The sequence below is a fragment of the Camponotus vicinus genome, unplaced genomic scaffold (genome assembly GCF_025532165.1).
Source record: "Camponotus vicinus isolate PSW18456_S1 unplaced genomic scaffold, iyCamVici1.0 SCAF_13, whole genome shotgun sequence".
Taxonomy (NCBI): domain Eukaryota; kingdom Metazoa; phylum Arthropoda; class Insecta; order Hymenoptera; family Formicidae; genus Camponotus; species Camponotus vicinus.
The window spans coordinates 6,780,505-6,806,860 of NW_028141949.1; the positions used below are offsets into that span (position 1 = coordinate 6,780,505).

General features: G+C 27.4%; 8 protein-coding genes and 1 long non-coding RNA gene across 24 annotated transcripts; 5 read left to right on the forward strand and 4 right to left on the reverse strand.

Annotated features, from left to right (window-relative positions):
* Positions 1–119: 119 nt before the first annotated feature.
* Ppcs (phosphopantothenoylcysteine synthetase) lies at positions 120–2,297 on the forward strand. 2 transcript variants are annotated; one of them, XM_083086022.1, is made up of 7 exons: positions 120–224; positions 618–777; positions 844–974; positions 1,051–1,151; positions 1,243–1,457; positions 1,533–1,715; positions 1,805–2,294. In XM_083086022.1, exons 2-7 carry the CDS (start codon positions 649–651, stop codon positions 1,985–1,987), a joined length of 942 nt encoding a protein of 313 aa, XP_082942148.1. In that variant the 5' UTR covers positions 120–224; positions 618–648; the 3' UTR covers positions 1,988–2,294. The 2 variants fall into 2 exon arrangements, with proteins under 2 accessions (XP_082942148.1, XP_082942150.1); XM_083086024.1 differs by lacking the exon at positions 120–224 and adding an exon at positions 321–521 and having other exon boundaries at positions 1,805–2,297.
* Vps16a (vacuolar protein sorting 16) lies at positions 2,243–6,538 on the reverse strand. Its single transcript, XM_083086016.1, has 16 exons — positions 6,340–6,538; positions 6,051–6,237; positions 5,772–5,900; positions 5,545–5,695; positions 5,353–5,474; positions 5,039–5,214; positions 4,572–4,944; positions 4,381–4,508; positions 4,159–4,303; positions 3,962–4,096; positions 3,723–3,884; positions 3,497–3,646; positions 3,159–3,406; positions 2,988–3,084; positions 2,786–2,889; positions 2,243–2,709 (listed from the first exon to the last, which is right to left on the reverse strand). Exons 1-16 carry the CDS (start codon positions 6,393–6,395, stop codon positions 2,571–2,573), a joined length of 2,502 nt encoding a protein of 833 aa, XP_082942142.1. The 5' UTR covers positions 6,396–6,538; the 3' UTR covers positions 2,243–2,570.
* Positions 6,539–6,722: 184 nt separating this feature from the next.
* LOC145963786 (XK-related protein 6-like) lies at positions 6,723–9,253 on the forward strand. Its single transcript, XM_083086017.1, has 4 exons — positions 6,723–7,161; positions 7,270–7,594; positions 7,994–8,149; positions 8,241–9,253. Exons 1-4 carry the CDS (start codon positions 6,868–6,870, stop codon positions 8,726–8,728), a joined length of 1,263 nt encoding a protein of 420 aa, XP_082942143.1. The 5' UTR covers positions 6,723–6,867; the 3' UTR covers positions 8,729–9,253.
* A 559-nt stretch (positions 9,254–9,812) lies between these two features.
* Positions 9,813–12,471, forward strand: LOC145963788 (XK-related protein 6-like). Of its 3 annotated transcripts, none has more exons than XM_083086020.1 (5): positions 9,813–9,993; positions 10,149–10,470; positions 10,587–10,908; positions 11,283–11,438; positions 11,515–12,471. In XM_083086020.1, the coding sequence occupies exons 2-5, from the start codon at positions 10,258–10,260 to the stop codon at positions 12,078–12,080; spliced, it is 1,257 nt and encodes a 418-aa protein (XP_082942146.1). In that variant the 5' UTR covers positions 9,813–9,993; positions 10,149–10,257; the 3' UTR covers positions 12,081–12,471. The 3 variants fall into 3 exon arrangements, with proteins under 3 accessions (XP_082942146.1, XP_082942147.1, XP_082942145.1); XM_083086019.1 differs by lacking the exon at positions 9,813–9,993 and adding an exon at positions 9,998–10,017; XM_083086021.1 differs by having other exon boundaries at positions 9,815–10,470; positions 11,533–12,471.
* Positions 11,082–16,126, reverse strand: LOC145963790 (uncharacterized). Of its 6 annotated transcripts, none has more exons than XR_014436251.1 (5): positions 13,735–15,984; positions 13,353–13,589; positions 12,973–13,144; positions 12,201–12,379; positions 11,082–11,976 (listed from the first exon to the last, which is right to left on the reverse strand). It is a non-coding gene; the product is annotated as an uncharacterized LOC145963790 (long non-coding RNA). The 6 variants fall into 6 exon arrangements; XR_014436250.1 differs by lacking the exon at positions 12,201–12,379 and having other exon boundaries at positions 11,084–11,976; positions 13,735–13,884; positions 14,016–15,981; XR_014436248.1 differs by lacking the exon at positions 12,201–12,379 and having other exon boundaries at positions 11,084–11,976; positions 13,484–13,589; positions 13,735–16,126.
* Positions 13,108–16,083, forward strand: LOC145963787 (XK-related protein 4-like). Its single transcript, XM_083086018.1, has 4 exons — positions 13,108–13,941; positions 14,058–14,388; positions 14,757–14,912; positions 14,996–16,083. The coding sequence occupies exons 1-4, from the start codon at positions 13,693–13,695 to the stop codon at positions 15,520–15,522; spliced, it is 1,263 nt and encodes a 420-aa protein (XP_082942144.1). The 5' UTR covers positions 13,108–13,692; the 3' UTR covers positions 15,523–16,083.
* A 665-nt stretch (positions 16,127–16,791) lies between the features above and the next one.
* On the reverse strand, positions 16,792–17,983 carry Robl (dynein light chain roadblock). The gene is made up of 3 exons (XM_083086141.1): positions 17,514–17,983; positions 17,319–17,397; positions 16,792–17,254 (listed from the first exon to the last, which is right to left on the reverse strand). Exons 1-3 carry the CDS (start codon positions 17,514–17,516, stop codon positions 17,043–17,045), a joined length of 294 nt encoding a protein of 97 aa, XP_082942267.1. The 5' UTR covers positions 17,517–17,983; the 3' UTR covers positions 16,792–17,042.
* A 396-nt stretch (positions 17,984–18,379) lies between these two features.
* On the reverse strand, positions 18,380–19,545 carry Naxe (NAD(P)HX epimerase). Of its 2 annotated transcripts, none has more exons than XM_083086139.1 (2): positions 19,407–19,545; positions 18,380–19,317 (listed from the first exon to the last, which is right to left on the reverse strand). In XM_083086139.1, the coding sequence occupies exon 2, from the start codon at positions 19,249–19,251 to the stop codon at positions 18,532–18,534; it is 720 nt and encodes a 239-aa protein (XP_082942265.1). In that variant the 5' UTR covers positions 19,252–19,317; positions 19,407–19,545; the 3' UTR covers positions 18,380–18,531. The 2 variants fall into 2 exon arrangements, with proteins under 2 accessions (XP_082942265.1, XP_082942266.1); XM_083086140.1 differs by having other exon boundaries at positions 18,380–19,323; positions 19,407–19,538.
* A 191-nt stretch (positions 19,546–19,736) lies between these two features.
* On the forward strand, positions 19,737–24,212 carry LOC145963856 (bis(5'-adenosyl)-triphosphatase enpp4). 7 transcript variants are annotated; one of them, XR_014436268.1, is made up of 9 exons: positions 19,738–20,064; positions 20,153–20,399; positions 21,681–21,773; positions 21,846–22,209; positions 22,295–22,504; positions 22,685–22,939; positions 23,013–23,100; positions 23,276–23,369; positions 23,770–24,212. XR_014436268.1 is itself a non-coding variant. In XM_083086135.1 (9 exons), the coding sequence occupies exons 1-8, from the start codon at positions 19,955–19,957 to the stop codon at positions 23,831–23,833; spliced, it is 1,437 nt and encodes a 478-aa protein (XP_082942261.1). In that variant the 5' UTR covers positions 19,738–19,954; the 3' UTR covers positions 23,834–23,863; positions 23,901–24,212. The 7 variants fall into 7 exon arrangements, 4 of the variants coding, with proteins under 4 accessions (XP_082942263.1, XP_082942261.1, XP_082942260.1 ...); XM_083086135.1 differs by lacking the exon at positions 23,276–23,369 and having other exon boundaries at positions 23,007–23,100; positions 23,770–23,863; positions 23,901–24,212; XR_014436266.1 differs by having other exon boundaries at positions 19,739–20,064; positions 23,007–23,100.
* The last annotated feature ends 2,144 nt before the right edge of the window (positions 24,213–26,356 follow it).

Sequence of the window (26,356 nt, forward strand, 5' to 3'; positions counted from 1 at the left end):
CCTTTTTCTGTCTCTTTTTCTACTAAACATATATTTGAAGTAAAAGTAACAATATATTATTAACTTTATATGTTATGTCTCATTTAAGTTCTTTATGAAGATTAGTGATAATGACAGATCCATTGTCACTAATTAGTTATTCATGTTTCTATAGAATGAGGTGCTAGAAAGGAAAGAGAGACGTTGCAGCTGAAATATCAGAGAGTTGCACTTATCTTACACAAGTATATATAAAGATTCTCATTTATTTTAAGATACTTATGCAATTGATATTTACAAAGTTCAATTGACGATTGAAATTAAACAGAAAATTGATCTTTTACTGATACGTGATTTGTTTCTAACCACGGTATCTCTGCGCGCGCGTGTTATGTATTTTCTTTTTCTTTATTAATTTTCTTTATTAATTCATATTCATCTATGGGTCAAAGTTGTTTCATCTTTGCATAAAATTATAATTTGCAGAAATATAATATTATTGTTAGCAAAAAGTAATCAGTGTATGATGACTTTGATACAAGGTTAAGGGAAAGAAAGCAAGCTTTTATTATGCAATACATGTTATATAATATATAACAAACATTTTTATAAGATTTTATTATTTTTTGTTCATGTAGCAATTCTGTTAAATTGGTATAAATATATACAATGGTGTCAGCATGGGAGGACTTTTATGCGAAGCATCCACCTCCTCAGGATTTGGAGCAGAATGAAACTGCTCTGAAGGAATTTACAAAAAAGCATTTAGATGAGGGCAATAAAGTGGTACTAATAACGGTGAGAGCGTAAAATTTAATGTTATTCAATTAATAGCAAATTTTCTCTGACTCTTGAATGTTACAGAGCGGAGGTACAACTGTACCCTTAGAACATAACACTGTAAGATTTGTGGACAACTTTAGTGCAGGTACAAGAGGCTCTCTTTCTGCAGAATATTTCTTAGAGCATGGATATGCAGTTATCTTTATGTATAGGTAATAGATTATATAATACAAATTAATATAAATGATATTATACTATATAAATATATCTCTTTATATATATTTACAGAGTCAAATCCTTGGAACCATTTTCAAGACATTTCATTGGGCAAAAGTTTTTAGATTTACTTCAAATATCGGATAATAATAATGAGACTCCTGTTATCACAGGTAAACTATGTACAACATCTAAAAATCAATCATAAGTAATCATATATAATTATTGTGTTATAATTAATAAACAATACATTTATGTTTGCAGTTTCACCTGAATATACCCAGACGGTGGCAATAGTACTGCGAAAATATAGAGAAGCATTTGATCAAAAGAAACTGCTACAACTTACTTTCACAACTCTTCCTGAATATTTCTGGCTGCTTCGATCTGCTTGTCAAGCATTAGCACCTCTAGAAAGCAAAGCTATTCTATATTTAGCAGCAGCAGTCTCAGATTTTTACATTCCTTCTAATGAAATGGTGATAAACAAATTTTTTTCATATTTATTTAAAATATAATTTATTCTATTATAATAGTTATAATTCTTTTTTTAGTCAGTCCATAAAATTCACTCAACTGGACCACCAACCATATCTCTTCAATTAGTACCAAAGATATTAGCTCCATTAGTTAGTTTATGGGTACCAAAAGCATTTGTAGTCTCCTTTAAATTGGAAACTGATGAAAGCTTGCTAATTTCCAAGGCAAGAGCTGCTCTCAATAAATATCACCACAATGTAAGTAATTATTATGAATGTACCCATAATTAAAAGTTTTTTTCTCAAATTCTCCAAGATACATTTAAATTTTGGAGATTTTTTTTCAGCTTGTAATAGCAAACATGTTGCAAACTAGAAAGCAACAAGTGGTAATTGTAAGCAAAGAAACTGATTATATCCTGTCTCTTACAAATGAACAATTAAATAATGGTGATGAAATTGAACAATTAATTGTAAATGATATTACTGAAAAACATACAAAGTTTATACAGTCTGGAGAAATTAATTGATTGAATAATTTTAGATTACAAAATATTTAGGTTTTAAATAGTTATGTAATATTAGGTAGTTAGATTTTATATATATATATATTTATGACATGCATTTTAAAAATCTTATAATTAAATAAGTTTTAATAATGGTATACTCAGATATTTTCAGATATTTTATGTATATACATATGTATGTATGAATATATACACCATGTACAAATGTATTTACATGTACAAATCAATTACAATATGGATATTTTGTATAACAAGTATTTTATATTCATATTTTTGTACAGATTATAATAGGGTGAGTATAATAGGCATAAGTAAAGATTTATATTGATATTGATTAAAATGAGATATAATGTAATAGATATTATTTTTTAAAATAACTATATAACTTTATTTATTTTACTACCTATTTTACTACTTTCTCTATTTTATTGATTTATATAAATTATCTTATGGATAATGTTTATTGACTTATGAAAATATTTTACATTGTATGTTTATCATCTGAATTATATATACACATGCACAAAAAAAAATCAAATGACATAATATAAATGCATATAAAAGTTATAATACACAACAAAAAATTTTAATTTTTAAGACTAGCTAGATACATGTTAATCTTATCCACCAATTGCCTGTCTGTCTGTCCACATTGCGCCAACACAAATGTAAGACCTGAAGCGTCTTTTTGATCAAACGCTGTTTTTGCTGCTTCGCTCAGCATACTGCACAGAATAGCAATATATTTATTATGTATATATATTTAACTTTAAAAAAGGTACAACTCTTTCATATACTTACTTTAATTTTACTAGATACTTCACTTTAAGATCATCTTTAATTTTGATTAAGTATTTTCTTGCTTCTAATTTTTCATTATACTTGAGACATTCGTCTATAAATGGCTGCAAAAGGATTAAAATAGTTTATTACAATCGATAAATATAAATAAATATATAGAATTGTATAAAAATGATACACAAGTTTGCAATATTTATATTACCTCGTAGCCAATGGGGGACTTTTTAGTTTTGGAGAATTTTTCCAACTCATTCCATAGACCTTGTTCTGCTAAACATTGTATCTTTAACCACCAATATCTGTCAAAATATATACCACTTAATATAAAACGAAATACAAAAAAATTTGCTTAAAGTTATAAAAGTTGATATACCTCCGATCTGGTATTTTATACTCGGATCGTAATTTATCCGCTAATTTCAACTCATTATGCAATAATAATATTTTTACAGTATCATGTAGAGGCTTTCCAACGACTGACTCGTGTAGCGTATCCTCTAAAGATCTCTGATATTTTAAGAGCTTTATCTGTTCTTCTGTTAATGAAGCATTTGTATCATTACGAGCCAATCTAAAATTTTCTTGTGCAGATTGTAGCAATGCATCTTTTGACATGGTGTTCTAAAAATGTGTTTCATATACCTTTACTTATTCAATATATTGTGATAAAAATATAAATGTGTAAAATTTTTCATGTACAATTTTACTAACTTTTCGTTGATAACTCTCAGTGATAAACCACACTGCTTGTGAATGAAAGTCATCATATTGATTATAAATATCGCGTAATGTCTCTCTATTATGACTTTGGCAATACTTAATATATAATGCCATTGCTAAAGGACAATGCATTATAGACATCTGTATAGATGAATCGTAGATCAATTAGAAATGTGAATCTTATATATTTACACTTAGAACACATTATTTTCCTTACTTGAAAATCCCCTAGAGTCATATTTTCTCTGAGATGAAGAATGACAGTATAGACTAAATCCGTATTACCACTCTCTACAGCTTTATGTAGAGCGGCTCGCTCCTCGCCAAGCAGCAACAGCAAGGGTACTTGCTGATGCGCACGCGGTTCATAGTCGATTAACTGAAATACATAGAAATATAATTATTCATAATGTAAAAAAATATAATGCTTTATATATTTATAATTAGTAGATTTACTTTAATAGCCAATTGTTTTCGCCCACAATCAGCTGCTCTTCTTGCAATTTCGCTGTATGAAACACCAGGAGCATATCCTAATTTATCAGCTATCTCCTCTGCTATTTGTTCCTTATCTAATTGCGTTTGTTTTACCTATATGAAAATATGTATATATTTCTTGAGATATTTTTAATATTTTATCACATTTATTTCACCTTGTAGCAAGCCCAATGTGCCAATATTCTACTTTCCCCATCAATTTCAGGTAATTGCAAATGGCGTGCTATTTGTATACCTAAATAATAATGTCTTCGCACTACTAATCTGTCCAGTAGCACTTGATTTGTAAGAACATTAAATCTGGCATTAATAAGGATTTAGATAGGTTTTTAAGCATCATAAAAGAATATGAGGAGAATTCTATACAAAAAGGATACTGTGTATATGTTAGTGGAATGCCCACAGCAGGATGTCTTACTGCATTCAAGACTCTCAAAATCCTGCACATTTGAACGTAATATTCAGAATCCATCCTTTTGCTGAATCCTTTTCCAAACTTGGCAGCCTAATAAGATTGACAATTATTATCACAATTTCTGTTCTGATAAAATGTGCTTATCAAACTTACACGCATCAAAATCTTTTGCGTTTCAAAATCGAATTCATGACTCGCTCCGTCGATGCAAGCCTTTATCGCCGAATCCAATTTATCTTTCACTAGATCTATATAACTATCAGCCTTATGACTCTTTTTCTGAAACTGCTTAGAAGCCTCTAAGAGATACGATGCAGGATCCGTCGAGTTGATTCTAAATATTCTTTGCACGACATTCGGTACTTTCTGTATCATTTCGTGGGAGCAACTCGAAAGTACACGTACTCCATCAATTTCTGTAATCAAGTGCACCGGACCATCGTAATTGTACACTATATTCTCAGCTGTACGTCCTACTACCATTATTGCACTGTTCCAGCTGCATACCACGGCTTCCGTACCACACCTGCCCGAAAATATTTATAAAATCCTATTAAATCTACTTGTGGTCTCTCGAAAATTAATTTCTATCAACACTAATTATATAATTCTTCATTTACCAGGCTATATTTGCCAAAGGTTCCTTCATATTTGTATAGCATTCACAATATTTCTCTCTAAAGTCTATTGAACCAATATATAAATGTCCAGTGTCAGCATAGAGTGCAATGTGCCGATAATTGCCAGATATAGCCATTGCTATCACATTATTGATTTTATTGCTAAAGAGATTGTTCTAAAAGTGAAATAAAGTTTATTATATCAAATATCGATTTTCATGTAAGATGTAAACTTAGTTAAGAAATGTATAATATAATTATATAACGACGATATTATAAATTAACAATATATTATAATAATATATTATATTTACAAATGGAAATGTGTTTTGGTGGGACTGATGAATTACAAAGATTCCTTCTCTACTTGACAAAATCACCTCTGTCTCCCTATCATAATGTATCACGCACCAACAATCAATTGGTCCACCATATCCTAAAAGCAATAGTTAATAATAACAGTAATCCAGGAAATATACAGGTATATTATATTGTATTATACTTGCTTGGCATATCGGTAATTGGTCGGACTTTAGGCTCGGATACATTGTTTACCAGAAATATGCGATTAGTAGATGTTAAAACAGCTATCCCAGTGCTGTTAGATTCGTTGGTCACAAAGAACTTTGCATCAATAACTTTAGTATCCTTAGCTACCTTAAAGAATGAGAAGATTAATGTATATGGAGAAGTTTCATTGATAATAGAAAGATATCTTGTGTAAATAGCTTACATTTCCCATACTAAAAGTATGTTGATAAGTTCCAAACATGTCATATATCAGAACCATGCCATCATCTTGTACGCATAACAATTCTTCCTGTTGAGACCAGCCAAATGATATCAATTGCCCACTGCTCCACTGAGAAATATCAAATAAAGATGTCACTTGCAGATATTTAGTTACATAATGATTTAAATTATTTAACGTAATAATTTTTGTGTTTTAGTTGCAAATTAACGCTTGATAAATGGTTCTTTGAAGGATGTCTTTGCATTAAAGTAATCTTACTTGCAATCTGGCTGTCAATTTTCCTGATGATGTATATAACAATATTAAGGGCTTATTAGCTCCTTGAACTTTGACAAGTTTCTTGGGATTTCTCGTTACAGCGATAGAACCTCCATAAGGAGCTGCCACAAGTAAATTGTTAAAGGAGACTTCCTGTTGGAAGGATATCGGATACAGTTCAAATTTCCTGCAATTGTAAAATGTAGTTAATATTAGCACATTGTATAATTTCGATTTTTTTTTATTGTATGAATTTATATATCATAAGAATATAAATTTCAAATATTACCGAAAGTATACATCTCGTCCTAGAGGAAACCAATCGGCAGTCAACATAGCCGACATTTTTTTGAAAGAATATTGTAATCGATTTGATTCGCGAAATAATTATTCTGTTTAAGTCACGTCTGACAATTACACGTTTTGACAGATTACACGCTGATCGTAGGCGTCCATTTTGAATCTTCTTGAGCATGCGCATTGCAAGGCCGGGTCTACAATAGGCAACTTCAGCCTTAAGAAATTGACCAATCACAGTCAAGTATGAAGAGAATACTCGACTGTGATTGGTCAATTTCTTAAGGCTTAGAGCTTAAATTACCTATTGTAGATCGGGACTAACACTTTCGCGCTCTCTCTATTTTACTGTCATTTCTGAAACGCATGCGTGAAAAAAAGCGTCTTTAACCTTCAAACTTTGAACAACAGGTTATTACAAAAACAAAGTAACATGGAGTAGTGCCACGACGCGCAATTGAACTCATTTTGTAATGTTTTATACCTCAAAAGGGACGAAAATCGAAAAAGAGAAGAAAAAATGGAACAAAGAAACGGCGAGCATCGTCTTCGTCAATCTCTTAATGTACTTGCAACTATCCATTTCGATGATGTGGATGCAATGCCCAATACTCGCGTAAAACAACTGGACATTTTCCTACTGGGTTGTTCCATAGTTATGCATGTTGTGGATATGTGTTTCGATTATAACATCGCTATTCAATACCTTTTGAATGGCAAAGAGACGTATTTTATTTGGACAATATGCTTTATCCTGATTCCCTCTCTGATAAATATTTTAGTCAGTGAAAGGATGCAACATCAAGATAGAGAAGTGAAGTAGAATATATTCGTTTAATTCGGATTATCCCAGCTGATTGAATTACATTAATTATATATACTTTTTGTAATTCGTCTAATTAGAATAATATTCTTGTTACAGAAGAATCCCAGTATGGATACGCTAGATGATCGTAAAACAACGCGTTTAATGATCAAAAATAAATTATTTTTTGTGCTTGCTATTCCCTTGCAATTAGCGCCAGTTGTGCATTATTGGGAAACTTTAAAATATGCATTAAAAGCGCGTAAATGTCAGAAATCTGGAGACCGTGTAGGTGAAAGACGATATTATTTGAGAATGCTCAAAGAAGATCAAGATGTTGCATTGTTAAGGGTATTTGAATGTTACCTGGAAGCTGCGCCGCAACATATTCTGCAACTCACTCTAATACTAAAGCATTATGATAATAGGATTAATCTTGAATGTACTTATATCTTGAGTATTAATAAGTTTAATAATGTTTCTGTATTTAATGAATCACAAAGTGTGAAATAATTAGTAATATTTAATAGACAAAAAATTTTCATGTCAAAGATACTACTTATAGTTTTTTACTACTAGATAATACTTATAGTTTTTTACTACTAGATAATACTTATAGTTTTTCATGTAAATGGACAAATGACATGGCATTAGATACTTCATTATTACAACAAATTTCAAAAAAATTATTAAATATATATAATTGGCTATATAAGCATATACATATTTATATATAATTGATTATATATATATATATATATATATATATATATATATATATACACATACAGATATTTATAAATACTTTTTTTTTTTAATTTGCTTCTATATTATTTTCCAGTTATACATCAAGCAGCTAGTGTTGTCAGTTCACTTGTGAGCATGGGTTGGGCAATGGCTAGTTATCATCGTAGCATTCGATTAGCTCAACAGGATAAATCAAATATTGGTACTATAGGAATTATTTTACAATTTTTATGGCACTTTTTCATTACAGGTATGTAATTAATATATGAAAATGAATATTTTTAGCTATACTATGAAAATATTTAGAAAAAAATTCATGGAAATTATTATTATGATTGTAGTGGCAAGGATTTTATCACTCAGTATCATTGCAAGCATCTGGTCCATATATACTATAATCTATTGCATAATACATTGGATAGGTATGATAATATGGATTTTAGTTGATTCCAAAGGAATATTAGAATTTTGTCGGACTTATAGTCTTCCACCACATATGCAGCCTTCGATTAAAGAACGCATTTACTCTGTATTATTTGCCTCAGTTATTGGCATAGTTCACATTTTCATATATCTCAATATTGTGGATGGCAATACATTTTGGAAACATTTATGCTTCTACAGTCTGTGTCTTTTGGAAAATATCACATCAAATTTCTTGTGGAAATATACTTGTCCTCCTGCAGTTCAAGATGCTTGGTACTTTAATGTATTATTTATTATTTGTATTTTCTCCTTTTTTCTGGGAATTTCAGCAATGCTTCTATATTATACTGTCTTTCATCCTTCAAAAAAGCATCATACTTCAAATGCAGTTCAAGTGACATAACTTTATCTATTTCTTATTCAAAAGAGCCAGAAGAGATGAACAATGTGTAACTGTTCCTATATTTTTATAAGGTTATATGATAATTTTACAATGAAAAGAATCTCTATTATATACAATAGTCCAATTGTACAGCTCACTTTTCAAAGATTTTGCAAAATGAACGAAGCCATTTTGAATATACTTACAGCATTTGTAGATTATAATTTGAAAAAGACTGTGCACAAAATTATTTGTGCAAGACTGACTGTATATATGTTACAATTGCTAGGGGCCAACTATATATAATTTTTTTATACTGAAACTTTAACAGGAATATTTTCACTTCAGAAATGTAAGAAAATATTTCTCAGGAATATTCAAATAATGTGTATAAACTCAGTATATTATAATAATATAATATATATGCATAAAATTTACTCATGTGATATTATTTAATAATATCAATACTCAAAAAAAATGTATGCTCTCAAAATATTTCAATAATTTATAATAAATGTAAAATATAAACAAAAATAAATATTTGATATTTTACCAATAGAAATATTTTCCTTTTTATTTTTAATTAAGAATTTCATATGAGAATTATATTAGAATATCCTAATTGGCATTGAAATAACTAAAACAATAATTTTATAATATAGTGTATGTTTATTTATTTGTAAATATCTAAATTTATGTAATTTTATTTTTTCTCTAGTCAATAAGTTTTTGCTACCGCAATTTATATATTGCAAAATAATCTTATTTGCAATCTGGCTGTCAATTTTCCTGATGCTATATAGTAATATAAAAAGCTAGCTCCTTGAATTCTGACAAACTTTGGGATTTCTCATTACAGCGATAGAACCTTCCTAAGGAGTAATAAATTGTTAACAGAAACTTCCTGTTGAAAGGATATTGGATAAAAAAATTTGCAATTGTAAAATGTTAATGCTCTTGCACATTTATAATTTAAATTTCCTTTTCATCGTATGAATTTATGTATGTGCCACATAAAAAGAATATAAATTTCAGATACTTATCAAGTTTATTTTTCAGATATTTCAGAAAGTATACATTTTGTCCTAAAGGAAATCAATGAACAGTCAACATTCTTGTGAAGGAATATTATAATCGATGCGATTCGCGAAATAATTATTCTGTATATATCGCAGCTGACAGATATTCATTTTGAATTTTTTCGAGCATGCGCATTAATACTTTCGCGTTCACCGCCTTTTGCAAAACACGTGCGTGAAAAAAAAGCGTTCTTTTTTTTTTTGGAGGTACCGTTAACCTTGTCTTTAATGGTTCATAAAATCAGTGTTCTTTCAGTCATTTTTTGTAAACAGTCATCTACACCTTTTCTTTTAAATAATTTAAAAGAAAAGGTTTTAAAAGGTTTTTTTTTAAAGCATCCTTATATGTATAAACAACATAGGTTACAAAGGAAAAACTGGAATAGCATGGAAAGTGTTACAACGCACAAGTAAAATTTTGTGGTGTTTTATATTTCGAAAGGAGTGAATATCAGAAAAAAGAAGAAAACCATGTCTAGAACTCGCATAAGACAATTGGACATTTTCGTTCTGCGTTTTTCGATATTTATGCAAATTGTAGATATATGTTCCGATTATAACATCGCTATTCGATACTTTTTAAATGGCAAAACCACAAGTTTTATTTTGACAATTTGCCTTATCCTGATTCCTTCTCTGATAGGTGTTTTAGTTAGTAGAAGGATGCAACAACAAGATAAAGAAGTGAAGTAGAATATATTCGTTTTTAATTCGATTAACTTCAGCTAATTCAATTATATTAGTTACATTATATATATTTTTTATAACTTATCTGATTAAAATAATGTTTCTTGATACAGTACAATTCTACAGATACAGATGATTATTGTAAAATATTGCATTTAATAACCAAGAATAGATTATTTTTTGTGATTGCTATTCCTTTGAAATTAGCACCAATTGTTCATTATTGGAAAACTTCAAAATATGCATTAAAAGCGTTTAAATGTAAGAAATCTGGAGACCTTACAAATGAAAGACGATATCATTCAAAGATGCTCAAAAAATATCGAGATGCTTCATTGCTAAGGGTATTTGAAAGCTACTTGGATGCTGCACCCCAACAGATTCTACAACTAACTCTAATACTAAATTCTTACGATAATAAGATTAATCTTGAATGTACTTATATATTATTTTGAGTATTAATAAATTTTAATGGTTCTGTATTTTATAAATCACAAAAAAAGAAACAAATGAAATAAAAATAAAGTATAGAGTAATTAGTAATATCTAATATACAGAAAAAAATTTTTGTGTCAAGGATATTTTTGATATTATTATTTTTATTAGTTTACTGTCATTTAAATAATGTTATATCTCCAAGTTTATTACCATATATATAGGATCTTGTGTAAATTAAATGATATAGAATTAGATATTACAACATATTACAAATTCAAAAAAATTATTAAATATTTTATGTAATTATACACACATATTCATATGTAGGCATTTCTATAATTTTCTTAATTTGCTTCTATATTATTTTCCAGTTATACATCAAGTATTCAGTATTGTCAGCTCGCTTATACGCATGGGTTTGTCAATGGCTGAGTATCATTCTGTCATTCGATTAGCTCAAGAAGATAAACTGAATATTGATATCACAGGAATTATTTTACAATTTTTGTGGCACTTTTGCATTACAGGTATATAATTAATATATTGAATTTTTGGCCATACTATAAAAATATTTATAAAATATATTTTAAACAAAATTTATAGAAATTATCATAATTGTAGTGGCAAGGATTTTATCGCTCAGTGTCATTGCAAGCATTTGGCCTATATCTGTCATAATTTGTTGTATAATACATTGGATAGGTATGACAATATGGATTTTGATTGATTCAAAAGGAATATTAGATTTTTGTCGAACTTATGACCATTCACATACGCAGCCTTCATTTAAAGAACATATTTATTCTGTATTATTTGCCTCAATTATTGGCATAGTTTACATTTTCATGTATATCAATACTGCAGACGGTAATACATTTTGGAGATATATGTGCTTCTATACTCTGTGTTTTTTGGAAAATACCTTATCAAATTTCTTGTGGATAGTTTATTGTGCTCCTGCAGTTAGAAATGCATGGTATTTTAATAAATTTCATATTATTGGTATTGTCTCTTTTGTTCTGGGAATTACAGCAATGGTTCTGTATTATACTATCTTTCATCCTTCTACAAAGAATAATATAGATAGAACCTCTCCAAATATACCAACTCAATGTACTTCAAATATATCAAATATATCAAATGAAGTGATAGAATTAGAGATGATGTAACTTTATCTATTTTTTATACAAAAGGACAAAAGAAATGAACTATACAAAATATGTGACTGATCTTATATTGTGATTTTTGTAAAGTCTTATGATAATTTTATAATGAAAAGAATATCTCACTATTATGTACAATAGTTTTAGTACAGCTGAATTTTCAGAGATTTTGCAAAATGATCAAAGCCATTTTAATCATACAGCATTTTTAGACTATAATTTTAAGATGACTTTGTACAAAATATTTGTACAAGATTGCATGTATATATGTTGTAACTGACAGGAACTACATATAATATTTTATACTGAAATTTTAACAAGAATATTTTCACTTAGAAGATATAAAGAAATATAACATTTCTCAGGAAATATTCAAATAATGTGTATAAGTTCAGAATACTACAATGGCATAATAGTATAATACATATATTGTGCTATATTGTAATATATATACTATATATATATATATATATATATATATATATATATATATATATATATATATATATATGCATATATATATATTATACATAATCTTATACTATCCTATACTATACTATTATATTATACTATTATGTATATATTGACATTTATTTATATATTATATTATATTATATTATATTTATATATTATATTATTATGTATATATTGACATTTATTTATGATATTATTTATTAATGTTAAAACTCAAGAATATGTATGTTCTCACAATATTTCAGGAATTTAGAATAAATGGAAAAAAAAATAGTAAACAAAAATAAATATTTGATATTATTTTATCTGATATATTTTTTTTTAAGAATTATATTAGAGTATCATAAATGATTTTGAAAGAACAAATAATAATTTTATGTACTGTATGCTTATTCATTTGTAAATATCTTATATATTTTTTCACCTTAGTCAATGAATTTTTGCTACCTCGAGCCATATATATATTTTATATTGCAAAATAATCTTATTTTCAATCTGCTTGTCAATTTTCCTGATGCTGTATATAGTAATATAAAAGGCTAACTCCTTGAACTTTGATAAACTTTGGGATTTTTCATTACAGCAATAGAACCTTCCTAAGGAGGAATAAATTGTTAATAGAAACTTCCTTTTAAAAGGATATTGGATACTCGAATTTGCTACAATTGTAAAATGTTAATGCTCTTGCACATTATATAACTTAAATTTCCTTTTCACCGTATGAATTTATGTATGTGCCAAAAAAAAGAATATAAATTTCAGATATTTATCAAGTTTATTTTTCAGATATTTCAGAAAGTATACATTTTGTCCTAAAGGAGATCAATGAATAGTCAACATTCTTGTGAAGGAATATTATAATCGATGCGATTCGCGAAATAATTATTCTGTATATATCGCAGCTGACAAATTGCGTATTTTGACAGATTACATACTGATCGTAGATATACATTTTGAATTTTTTCGAGCATGCGCATTAATACTTTTGCGTATCCCTTCATTTCACCGCCTTTTGTGAAACACGTGCATGAAAGAAACGTCCTTAAAAACAACATAAGTTAAGTTACAAAGGAAAAACTGGAGTAGCATGGAAAGTGTCACAACGCACAAGTAAAATTTTGTGGTGTTTTATATTTCAAAAAAAATGGATACCAGAGAAAAGGAGAAAACCATGCCGAAAACTCACATAAAACAACTGGACATTTTCTTTCTGCGTTTTTCGATAGTTATGCAAATTATAGATATGTGTTTCGATTATAACATCGCTATTCGATACCTTTTGAATGGCAAAATCACAAGTTTCATTTTGACAATTTGCTTTATCCTGATTCCTTCTCTGATAAGTGTTTTAGTTAGTAGACGGATGCAACAACATAAAGAACAAGATAAAGAAGTGAAGTAGAATAAATTCGTTTTTAATTCGATTAACTTTAGCTAATTCAATTATATTAGTTACATTATATATACTTTTTACAACTTGTCTGATTAGAATCATGTTCCTTGATACAGAAGAATCCCATAGCTACAAGAGATGATTGTTATAAGAGATTGCATTTAATAATAAAAAATGCATTATTTTTTGTGATTGCTATTCCTTTGAAATTAGTACCAGTTGTTTATTATTGGGAAACTTCAAAGTATGCATTAAAAGCGTTTAAATGTAAGAAATCTGGAGACAATACAGGTGAAAAATGGTATTATTCAGAGATGCTCAAAAAATATCAAGATATTGTATTGCTAAGGATACTTGAATGTTACTTGGAAGCTGCACCTCAACAAATTCTGCAACTAACTCTAATATTAAACTCTTATGAGTCTGATAATGAGATTAATCTTGAATGTACTTATATATTATCTTGAGTATTAATAAATTTTAATGTTTCTGTATTTTATAAATCACAAAGTATAGAGTAATTAGTAATATCTAATATAGAGAAAAAAAATTCTTGTGTTAAGGATATTTTTGATATTATATATATTTCTACTAGTTTACTGCCATTTATATAATGTTATATTTCCAAGTTTACTGCTACATATAGGTTCTTGTGTAAATTGATAAATGATATAGAAATAGATATTACAACATATTACAAATTCAAAAAAATTATTAAATATTTTATATAATTATTTATACACACACACATACATATTCATACATATGTAGGCATTTATATAATTTTCTTAATTTGCTTCTATATTATTTTCCAGTTGTACATCAAGCAGCTAGTGTTGTCAGTTCGCTTGTGAGCATGGGTTGGGCAATGGCTAGTTATCATCGTAGCATTCGATTAACTCAACAAAATAAATTGAATATTGGTATTATAGAAATTATTTTACAATTTTTGTGGCCCTTTTGCATTACAGGTATATAATTAATATATTAAATTTTTGGCTATGCTATAAAAATATTTAAAAAAAATTTATAGAAATTATCATTATAATTGTAGTGGCAAAAATTTTATCGCTCAGTGTCATTGCAAGCATCTGGCCTATATATGTCATAATTTGTTGCATACTACATTGGATAGCTATGACAATAGGGATTTTGATTGATGCCGAAGGGATATTAGAATTTTGTCGAATTTATAACATTTCACCACATATGCAGCCTTCATCTAAAGAACATATTTATTCTGTATTATTTGCCTCAATTATTGGCATTGTTCATATTTTCATATATCTCAATACTACGAACAGTGATGCATTGTTAAAATATCGGTGCTTCTACTTTCTGTCCTTTTTGGAAAATTTTGCATCAAATTTCTTGTGGATAATTAATTATCCTGCTGCAGTTAGAGATGCTTGGTATTTTAATATATTGTATGTGATTTATATTGTCTCTTTTCTTCTGGGAATTGTGGCAATGCTTCTGTATTATTTCTGTATTATTTTTTATCCTAAAAAGTATATCTGTCCAAATACCAAATCAATTACTATAAATACAACAATAAAAACTAAAGTGACAAAATTGTAGATGATGTAACTTTTATCTATTTCTTATTCAAAAGGACAGAAAAAATGAACAATACAATGTGTGACTGATCTTATATTGTGATTTTTATAAAGTCTTATGATAATTTTATAATGAAAAGAATATCTTACTATTATGTACAATAGTTTTAGTACAGCTGAATTTTCAAAGATTTTACAAAATGAACAAAGCCATTTTAATCATACAGCATTTTTGGACTATAATTTTAGGAAGACTGTGCACAAAATATTTGTGTAAGACTGCATGTATATATATGTTGCAATTGGCAGGAGTCAGCTACATATAATTTTTTATACTGAAATTTTGACAACAATATTTTTTCACTTAGGAGATATAAGGAAATATAACATTTCTGAGGAAACATTCTTCAACAAATAATGTATATAAACTCAGAATACTATAATAGCATAATATATATAATACATATATTGTACTATTCTGTAATATGTACTACATATACTATATACATATACACACACATATATATGTATATGTGTATATATATCTATATATATGTGCACACTATATATACATAATATTTTACTATACTATTATATTATATTATTATGTATATATTATGACATTTATTTATATGATATTATTTATTAATGTTAATATACTCGGAAATGTATCTCACAATATTTCAAGAATTTAGAATAAATGAAAAAAAAATAGTAAATAAAAATAAATATTTGATATTATTCTACTAATATATATATTGTTTTAATTATATTGGAGTATCATGAATGACTTTGAAAGAACAAACAATAATTTTATATACTGTATGCTTATTTATTTGTAAATATCTGAATTTATATATTTTTGTTACTTCTCTTCAATAAGTTTTTGCTACTTCAATTCATATTTCGCATTTTTGTAACATTAAATTATAATTAAATAGAATTAAATACAAGACATTCATATTTAATAAGAACACTACTTTTAGTGTTTATTATATTAGATAAAATAATTGATAGATAAAATTGATAAGCTAATTGAAGATAATACATATACTTTGTTCTTTGTTTATTGATTCAGAACAAATTATTTAATTTTTAATTAATTTTTTTTGTATTTTCATTCTGTTCATTTCTTTATATTGTAAAATTTTTAGTACTTTTATAAAATAACATTAATCATAATAAAAATATGATCTTTGTATTAAAATTAAATCATAAAATAAGAAAAGATATACAATGTGTAAGATAGGTAAGAGATATGCTTGTAATTGTGATAAATAATATAAAGATAAATAAGTTAGAAATGATTACTATAACATTTATTCACAATCTTTATCAAATTGAAAATAATATAAAATATCACTAAAAAGAAAGCATTATGAAAGCTCATAATTTATTAAATTAATAATTATGTGTTACATATTATATATTAGCATTACTTTTTCATTTTCTAATTCAATAGATGTTAAAAGCATATAGAATAGATTAACAATCAAAGAAATAAATCTTAAATTTGAAATATATTTCTGTTTCTTTTAAGTATCAATCAACTGGATTTTGTACTACTATTAATATGAATTCCTTATCTGGTGCGACCATAATTTCATGTTTTTTGCTACGTATACGCAAGAAAGTTAAATCATTTGTTGGGTCCAAGTCACGTACGACAGAACGAGCTTTATCTGACAATTGGCTTATCAAGCCTGCATATTGAACCGTTGTTGTGTTGTCTAATGTTGACTTTATCGGAATACCTAAAATAGATATAATTTTATGAAAGTTTCTTTACAAATAAATCATTTAAATTCTCCCATGTACCTTCTGCATTTACTACTATCGTTCCAACTACTCCTTTATGAGACTGAATTCGTTTCATAGTTTCTTCAACCTCTTGTGCCTTAAAAATATATATATATATATTTCATAAACAATTTTGTTCATAAGTTACATAAAATTAGAAATACATAAAATACAAAAATTAGGTATACATAAAATTAGGAATTTTATACACACCATTTTTTAATGTAAAATAATCCTGAGATTTTCTATGGTACAATATAAAGATTACAATGTACAATATAAACTCCTTGTTAAGCTGCAAAATCTTATCTGTATTATTGATTGCGAATTTATGCAACCTCCTTTTCTTTTCTTTCTATTTAAGTCCCTTTCAAAATACAATAGCACTCTTTTTTACACACCGTTATATGCATTAATTCATTTATTTTATAAATATATGTCTTCTACAGACATGGCAACGCAATGGAATAACCAATAATATCAACTTCTCTTTCTCTTTCTTTCTCTAGCATCTCTACCTCTCGCTTGAAGTGAGCTCCAAACATGACATCATCAAGCTCGCGTATATGACTACGTTCAGGGTACATTTCGTTTGACACTTCAAAACGTTTGATGGAGTAAGCAGAAGTACACTCCGTTTGACGCTATTTTCACTTCGAAGCGTTTGATGGACCAATCAGAGAGAAGAATCTTGAGCGAAAATAGCTACAAACGGAATACACCTTCGATCGATAAATATTTTAAAATCGACATTTGACAATTTATTTTTTTTCTTTTCAGAGTGTCGCGCAACGATTTTAATTTTCAGCTTTGCTTTATTTATTAAAGGGCATCGAATATGTGCATTTTCATCGAAATTTACAATGAAGCCCTTATTTTAAATATTTATTTTGTTTCTGCTACATAATCAAAATTTAAGTAGATAATCAATTTAAATTATATTAAATTATTAATCTTACATTGAATAAACAATACTTTTAATATTTAAGTTTAGCATAAATTTAATAGTATTTTTTTCATAAAAAATTTTTTGCATTTAAAAGCATTTAAAGCTTTACAAATAAATTTAAAAACACATATTATAAATAAAAGGAACTTTATTATACAATAATAAAAAAGATTAATTAGAAAACATTGTATTCAATTGTAATCATTCTAATCTAAGATCATTCTTTAGATATTTAATAATAGATATTAATTATATATACAGTTTGATATTTAAATGCATGAATTATTCTGTATTATCTTGCAACTTAACAACAAGATCTGTACCAATATATTTTGGTAAATTAAGATTATATTGTAACTCTAGTTTTTTAGGTACGAATCGTCCACCCAAATAATGAAATCTTCCTTCAAATTTAGACGCACACATCTTTGGTGCCGTTAAAGATATTAACATTTGTGGTTTTATGCCACCTTCTTCTGGTGGGCCATTCTCAACATTCCAGCCTGAGGGTATATCTATACTGCAAATAGGAACGGTTGTATCTTTTAACATATTAATGATGCAGACAAATGGTTCTCTCACTGGTGGTTTGAAACTGAATCCAAGCAGAGCATCTATTACAATTGCATATTCCTGCAAAATTGTCGGATCGGTTGCTTTCTCTATATGTTGATTTTCCAGTATAGGTATATCATTCTCGATGCATTGATGTAACAGTCTTTCATATAATAAATTACTTGTTCGTTTTGGATAATAAATTTCTGGTGAATATCCAAAATGTTTCAAGTGTCTGGCACAAACCAAGCCATCACCACCGTTATTGCCTGGCCCACAACATACCAGCACTTTATTCGAGTTTTCCAACAACGGATACGATTTTGCGATTGCAATAGCACAACTTTGTCCAGCCAATTCCATCAACTGATCAACGCTGAATTTGTATCTTTCGAATAAATCCTTATCAATGTTAATAGCCTCCGATTGATTCAAATATTTCACCATTTTGCTATATTTCCTTTTCGTAAGCGAAACGAATAATTTATTGGTGTGAAAAGGCCTTATCTGTTTCTGCAACTTTAAAGTGAAGGGTAAGAATCGTAGCATTTATTAACGAGTAGAAACTCGTAAATTTATTAAATTATTCTGTGACATTTGACCTTGATTTTAGCTGATTCAAGACAATTCAAGAAGCGAAACCACGTCGTACAAGAAGATTATCGAACCATCGATCATCTGGCATAATTTGACATATTTGTTTGATCCTCTTCGTAAAATTCCATCTTATTATTCCGTCTAATTATTTTATTAGTTTATGGTTGTGACATGTGCGATCATGCATAACCGCCTTTAGGAGTGCGTTCAAAAATCCTACCGTGGGCGAAAGTAGCATTTAATTGGCCAATAAGGAGAAAAAGGTCTCTTTGTCCTGATTGGTCAATATAAAGCTACTTTACTTCACGGGAAAGATTTTCGAACGCACCCTAGAACTATAGAACAAGTTCTGTCAAGTGGCAAATGCTAATTGCTCGTGGTTATTATTTTTTCTAAAGTTAACTCACCCGTAACGATCAGTCGACTAACAGACTGACAGATTGTACTCGTAGTCATGAACGGTATTTCTGCTTTGGCTCTCATCATGTCAGGACGATAATCTATCTGCCTTTTTCAATGACATTCTTGTAAATCATCTATAAGTTGCACCACCATGATTTCTACAGCCCTATTTGTTTCGTTATTTTTCTTCTTGCTCAATGCTCAGGCAGGTCCTGTGTCTCCACATCCAAAGTTGTTAGTCGTTTCTTACGATGCGTTCAGGTGAGCGAATAAAAAAAGACATGTATAAAATATTTTTCATATAAAGGTAAAAATATTAGAAAAATGTTGTATTTTCTTTCATTTACAGGTACAACTATTTTGAGAGAAACCTAACGCCATATATGAATCAATTAAAAGCAGAAGGCACTCATGCGGAATACATGATGAACATTTTTGTCACCAAAACTTTTCCCAATCATCATACAATGGCAACAGGATTATATGCGGAAACACATGGGGTTGTAGATAACGAATTTTATGATCCTGATATTCACAATGTTACAAAATATTCATACAAGTTATATCATTATGATAACAATATTCTTCCTATTTGGGTATGTAGAGAAATAGTAATTATTATCTGTGAAGTAAACACGACAATCTACAAATTTAAAAAAAAATATTAAGAGCTCTGATAGCACTTTTCATAGTTCTACAGTTCCTGATAAAAATTAAAAAGAGTTCCGCATTCCTTATATTAAAAAATTGAAATCGAAAAAATGACGTGCTAACTTCACAAATCTATCATCATCTACTCTTCCTTCTAAAGTATTAAAACGCATTGAATATTATTATTTTTATTAAGAGTTCCTGATAGTTCTGTTTAACTTCAGCCTATATATGCAATTTTAGATCGATATTCCAACATTTAATAATTTTTAATTAATTTTTAATGTTCTCCACTCGTGACAGTAAAAATGTGTGGTATGGATAATTTTCCGTAGTTCTAACGATAGTTCTCGACAGTTCTATAGAAGTTCTATCATTTAGATACATTTTTATGCAAAATTCAGACCTCTTTTGAAACAATTTTTTACAATTACCCAGCATAATTCTGCCTCTAAAGTACTAAAACATGTTGAAAAAAATTATTTTTGATAACAGTACTTGATATTTCTGTATGTATATATGTAATTATATCGATAATTAGATTGAAAATTGCACATGTACACTGAACTTAAACAGAAATATGAGAAATGTTATCAAAAATAATTATTTTCAAAACGTTTTAGTACTTTAGAGACAGAGTCATGCTGGGTAATTGTAAAAAATTATTTAAAAAATAGTAAACAGTTGGAATTTTGCATAAAAAATGTATCTAAATGATAGAACTTCTATAGAACTGTCGAGAACTATCGTTAAAATGCAGAAAATTATCCACACAACACATTTTCACTAACAATAAGTGTCATGAAGGAAGTCGAGGATATTAAAAATTGATTAAAAATTATTAATGTTGAAATATCGATCTGAAATTGCATATATAGGCTGAAGTTGAGCAGAATTATCAAGAACTCTTGCTAAAAATAATGATACTGAATGTATCATTATTTAGTAACTTTAGTACTTTGTCAGTACTTTGTCAGTACTTTGTCATGTTAGATTTATGAAGTTAGCACGTCATTTTTTCGATTTCGATTTTTTAATATAAGGAATACGGAATTCTTTTTAATTTTTATCAGGAACTGTAGAATTATGAAAAGTGCTATTAGAGTTCTTAATATTTTTTTTAAATTCGTAGATTGTCGTGTCAGCTTCGCAGACACATTATTATATATTGCATTTTAAATATATTTTTTTGTATAATTTATGTTTTATTAATGTATGGTATATAGACGGTAAATGAAAAAAGTGGCAGGCATAGTGGCACAATGATGTGGCCAGGTTCTGCATTTGAGTATCAAGGAACATCGCCAACTTTTGCTCAGGTGTGTAGATTATGGAACAATATAAAAATCTTATAAGAATACGGAGATTATATTAACAATCGAATATTTCAGCCATTTAATGATTCAATTTCATGGAAAGACAGGGTTGATACATTAATATCATGGTTTGTACATCCCACAAACCCAATAAATTTTGGGATATTGTACATTGAGGAACCAGATTACCATGGTCATACTGCAGGAATTAACAGTCCTGAATTTAATGAAATTTTAAAAAAGTTGGACAATATTACGAAATACATGCATGATAAAATTAATCATTATGGCTTAACAGATCTTAATGTAATTCACTTAAGCGATCATGGCATGGCATCAGTTACTGTGGAAAGAATAATCAATCTATCAAATTACATAAATGCTAGCGATTACATATTTGTAGGAACATCTCCAGGATTACATATTTTTCCAAATTTTGGTAAGATTGTTTTATAATATATGAGTTGTTATATGAATTAATATTTACATGTTATTATATCCTCTTCAAAATATTCTGTTTATAGGAAAAGAGGAGTCAATTTATCAGAAATTAAAGTTTGCTGCAGAACAAACGAATACATTCAAAGTATATAAAAAAGAAGACATTCCGGAAAAATATCATTATGGCAATAACAATCGTGTAGGCCCTATTTTTGTCATAGCTGAAGTTGGATATGCATTTCAAAATCTTTACGATGCTATAGAATATTATAAAAAGAAATTTAATATTACAGGTATATTTTGTGTTGTTTACTATAATATATATATATATATATATATATATATATATATATATATAAAACTATATATATTTATTATTGTGATCATTTTTAATATTTAATCTATTATTATTTAATATTTATTATATAGCAATGATGAATGGGAATACAGTGAATGGTATTATTCAATTTTAGTTAACAATCAGACGGAATTTGGACTACATGGTTACAACAATGAAGCTATGGAGATGCATCCCTTTTTCTTTGCTAATGGACCCGCTTTTGTACCAGGATGTAAATTAGAACCTTTTAATAACACAGACTTATTTCCTCTATTTTGTGAAATACTTAATTTGAATTGCCCAATAGTTAATGGTACTTTATCTCATTTAACAAAGTGCCTTAGAACACGATCAAAAGATGTATCGGTACCTACATATAGAGTACTATGTAAGTATTCATTTTTTGATACACAATTACATAAATTTTCTCTAAGATTATAATGTGTTAACATTAGTTGCAGTTATCATAGGCACTATTATATTACTAGGAATTACAGTAGTGGTGACAATAATTTATAGGAAAAAACGAAGATTAGCGCATAGCTTGAGGTAAATAATATATAATAAATATTAATATATATATATAAGCTAGACTTTCCAATCTGGAACAAATTTTTCTTTCTCTATTTTTCTAAATAAATTTCTTAATATTTTATTTTATTTAAACTAACAAATGTTTACACCATTAAAAAGATTTAGTAACAAAATTATTTTAATTTTTCAGGAAATCGTATTATACGCTGGGCGAATAATATATCACAATATTGATAATAAATATGACATTATTTGTATTTTAATTTTCAATTGATGACTTATATGTAAGAAACATTAAATTGGAATATTGTGTCATCATAAATCAATGTTTTTAATAATACATATGCATGCAATACAAATACATTACTTTTTAATTTCTTCTTTATGTTTTTTTATCTATAAAAATATGTGATTCGAGGATACTAAATTTGATTAATCTGGGTGTTTAACAATATAGTGTGTGATATAGAAATCTTAAACATTTCAAATGTTAAAAATTTGCTCAATCATAAGACAAAAATACTTTTACATAAACAATTAATGGTATTTTTTTTTATCATTTATAATAAAACTTAATAAATTATAATATGTATAATACTTGTGTAAGCTTATTACTGTAAATGTATATAAATATTTCTCAATGAATATATCCTAACATTAATATCAATCAACTTTTATTTCTAGAAGGGTACTGGATGAAACAGAAACTCAACAGCTTTGGGATGAGAGTTTAATTCCTCATTTATGAAAAAAATTTTGCTTTCAAAAAATAAATGTAAAATTTTTAAAAAATAAATGTATAATTTTTAAAAAATTAATTTTTAAAAAGATAAAAAGGATATCATATTTTTTTCTTATTTATTTTTATTCTTTAATTATTTGATATCTTTCATGCAAGTTATGTCAAATAGAAAGCATCATAAAAGGAATAACTATATCTTACATCAGAGATTAATTATAAGTATTTATTCATCTTTTTTTTTCCTCCCACTCATTTAATTATCTAATCTAATTACGTGTGAGTTGTGTTATGTTAATATCGTATTATCAGCTGAATATCTCTTGTGACACCGACCACAAACGAAATGTAAATAAAAACAATTTGTATTAAATTTTTTCACATGAAAGTTCTTACAATGTTTATTACAAAACCTCTTGGCATATGAATGCATAAGATGTTTCCCTTTTTGATTCCCGCTGCTGCACTAATGACAATCATTGTTGCACAACGCATTCTAAAGTGCAGGCAATGTTCCAAGAAATTTTTAAAATTGCGCAATTTGCATTATAATTGACTTGAAACAACCGCTACATTTTATAATATCGTTTTTTATTAGATTAATTCAGCATTATGTAGTAACAAAAGTATTATGGCAGCAAATAAATATATCAACTTATTTTACAATTACAATATAATTAATATAATAATTTACGATAATTTAAATTGTTATATTATGTTAATGGATATAATTATGTAAACGATTATATGTATGCTTTTCTGAATAAGAACAGGGTGCGAAACATTATGTAATATCTTCTCTGTAGATCTCCAAGCCTCGAGATTATATAAATACGATATGGAAGGAGAGTCCGTGAAAACTGCAAGATTAGATCTAGAACTGTATCTAAAAATGTACAATCACGCGTTTTTTGTAGCACTGATATACATTCACGATATTTCCAGAGTATAGAATTAATTACATATGCACAATGACTCATAGGCGTGACATATAGGCTCGAATTATAGAATTTATAAAATGCTAATGATTAATCTATTTGATAAAAACAAATAATAAAAATCAAATCGCATAATTGCTATTTGCGAAAATAGATGAGTAAAAAAATATTTAATGTTTCAATTTTACTTTCGGTAGATGCGACAAATAACTTAAATTTTATGATTTATTTACGATTTAAATAAATTTATATAAATTTATTTATTATCGTAAATGTGATTTTATTTTAATTGATAATTATATATATTATTCCTATTTAGAATTGTTACCATTTAGAAAAGTTTTATATTATATTTATATTATATATACATATATAAAATTCTCTCTCTCTCTCTCTCTCTCTCTCTCTCTCTTAAAAGATTTATTTTCTGATATTTTTAGTGTACTACTAGATATAATATTACAAATGATTTTTAATCAACTTTTTGATTTCTTATAACATTACGATAACTTGGAATATTGAATAATTGGAAATCGAGTTTTATATACTGATAATATAGCATAGTGTAGAAGATTTTAGCGTATAAATTACAATTATAAAAGCAAAGAGCTAATCGTAATAAAAGTAAAAGTTTCATGACACGATATTTCATGTAATCATTGATGCCATTTTATCTGTCATATCGCGACAGATAGCTATATATTAATGATTACTATTGCCTAATTAAAGATAATTACGATTTTATGATAAACAAGATTGTTCGTAATCTTGGCAATCTCGAAAGATACCGCGACAATTGTACAGATAACATTATTTTGTATTTTTTCCCTCTATCATCGTCTATTAAAAGATGGACTAATAAGATGCGCTTTATAAAAACATGTTGAAATATACGAATCATGTATATACCAATCTCCACTCGATCAGATGAACGTTGATTAAATATAAATGGGAGAAATCTCGTGGTAACATGGCGTAAATGCTATCTGACTCACCAGGTCAATTACTTTATAATTCCAGGTGTGTATATACATATTTCATTGATACAAACACACACACAGTAGCACTGGAATTATATATATATATATATATATATATATATATATATATATATATATATATATATATATATTTCTTTTTTAACCAATTTAATTATTAATTGATTTAGTGAGTCAGACAGCGCCATTACGCAATATTATTCGTATTGTTATCAAGTGGAATTTTGCACACAAATTACACACACAAATTTCGCATAATCAAATGATTTATATAATATACATATGCATATGCAATATATATTTATATATGTATATAAAATTGATGCTGTTTTTGCAGACTTTGTTTTTATGCAAATTTGTATTATTCTGTATATTCTCTTATCACTGCCAGGCTAGAGGCAGAGAAGAATAATTAAGAAATAACAACTCGATCACATATAATTAATCATTATAATGTTTATAGTTTGGTCGCATTTATTTTTATAATGTTTGCGTCTTAAAATTAATTTCTCTCTTTAATGAAAATTCTAATTAAATCTTTATTTGTAAATCTTTATTTGTAAATTATTATTAAAAATTTAAATTTTGTATATTCG

Bases quoted from the DNA above. Each gene is read 5' to 3' on its own strand.
- Ppcs (XM_083086022.1), top strand. From the start codon at position 649: ATGGTGTCAGCATGGGAGGACTTTTATGCGAAGCATCCACCTCCTCAG. The intron at 975-1,050 runs GTAATAGATTAT...ATATATTTACAG, and splicing joins GCAGTTATCTTTATGTATAG to AGTCAAATCCTTGGAACCAT. The intron at 1,716-1,804 runs GTAAGTAATTAT...ATTTTTTTTCAG, and splicing joins TCAATAAATATCACCACAAT to CTTGTAATAGCAAACATGTT.
- Vps16a (XM_083086016.1), bottom strand. From the start codon at position 6,395: ATGTCGGCTATGTTGACTGCCGATTGGTTTCCTCTAGGACGAGATGTA. The intron at 4,945-5,038 runs GTAAATGAAGAA...ATTTTCGGGCAG, and splicing joins CCTTTGGCAAATATAGCCTG to GTGTGGTACGGAAGCCGTGG. The intron at 4,509-4,571 runs GTAAGTTTGATA...CAATCTTATTAG, and splicing joins CGCAAAAGATTTTGATGCGT to GCTGCCAAGTTTGGAAAAGG.
- LOC145963786 (XM_083086017.1), top strand. From the start codon at position 6,868: ATGGAACAAAGAAACGGCGAGCATCGTCTTCGTCAATCTCTTAATGTA. The intron at 7,162-7,269 runs GTGAAGTAGAAT...TTCTTGTTACAG, and splicing joins TGCAACATCAAGATAGAGAA to AAGAATCCCAGTATGGATAC. The intron at 8,150-8,240 runs GTATGTAATTAA...TTATGATTGTAG, and splicing joins ATGGCACTTTTTCATTACAG to TGGCAAGGATTTTATCACTC.
- LOC145963788 (XM_083086020.1), top strand. From the start codon at position 10,258: ATGTCTAGAACTCGCATAAGACAATTGGACATTTTCGTTCTGCGTTTT. The intron at 10,471-10,586 runs GTGAAGTAGAAT...TTCTTGATACAG, and splicing joins TGCAACAACAAGATAAAGAA to TACAATTCTACAGATACAGA. The intron at 11,439-11,514 runs GTATATAATTAA...CAAAATTTATAG, and splicing joins GTGGCACTTTTGCATTACAG to AAATTATCATAATTGTAGTG.
- LOC145963787 (XM_083086018.1), top strand. From the start codon at position 13,693: ATGGATACCAGAGAAAAGGAGAAAACCATGCCGAAAACTCACATAAAA. The intron at 14,389-14,756 runs GTACTTATATAT...ATTATTTTCCAG, and splicing joins TAATGAGATTAATCTTGAAT to TTGTACATCAAGCAGCTAGT. The intron at 14,913-14,995 runs GTATATAATTAA...TTATAATTGTAG, and splicing joins GTGGCCCTTTTGCATTACAG to TGGCAAAAATTTTATCGCTC.
- Robl (XM_083086141.1), bottom strand. The intron at 17,255-17,318 runs GTACATGGGAGA...TATCTATTTTAG, and splicing joins GATAGTAGTAAATGCAGAAG to GTATTCCGATAAAGTCAACA.
- Naxe (XM_083086139.1), bottom strand. From the start codon at position 19,251: ATGGTGAAATATTTGAATCAATCGGAGGCTATTAACATTGATAAGGAT.
- LOC145963856 (XM_083086134.1), top strand. From the start codon at position 19,955: ATGATTTCTACAGCCCTATTTGTTTCGTTATTTTTCTTCTTGCTCAAT. The intron at 20,065-20,152 runs GTGAGCGAATAA...TTTCATTTACAG, and splicing joins GTTTCTTACGATGCGTTCAG to GTACAACTATTTTGAGAGAA. The intron at 22,210-22,294 runs GTAAGATTGTTT...TTCTGTTTATAG, and splicing joins ACATATTTTTCCAAATTTTG to GAAAAGAGGAGTCAATTTAT.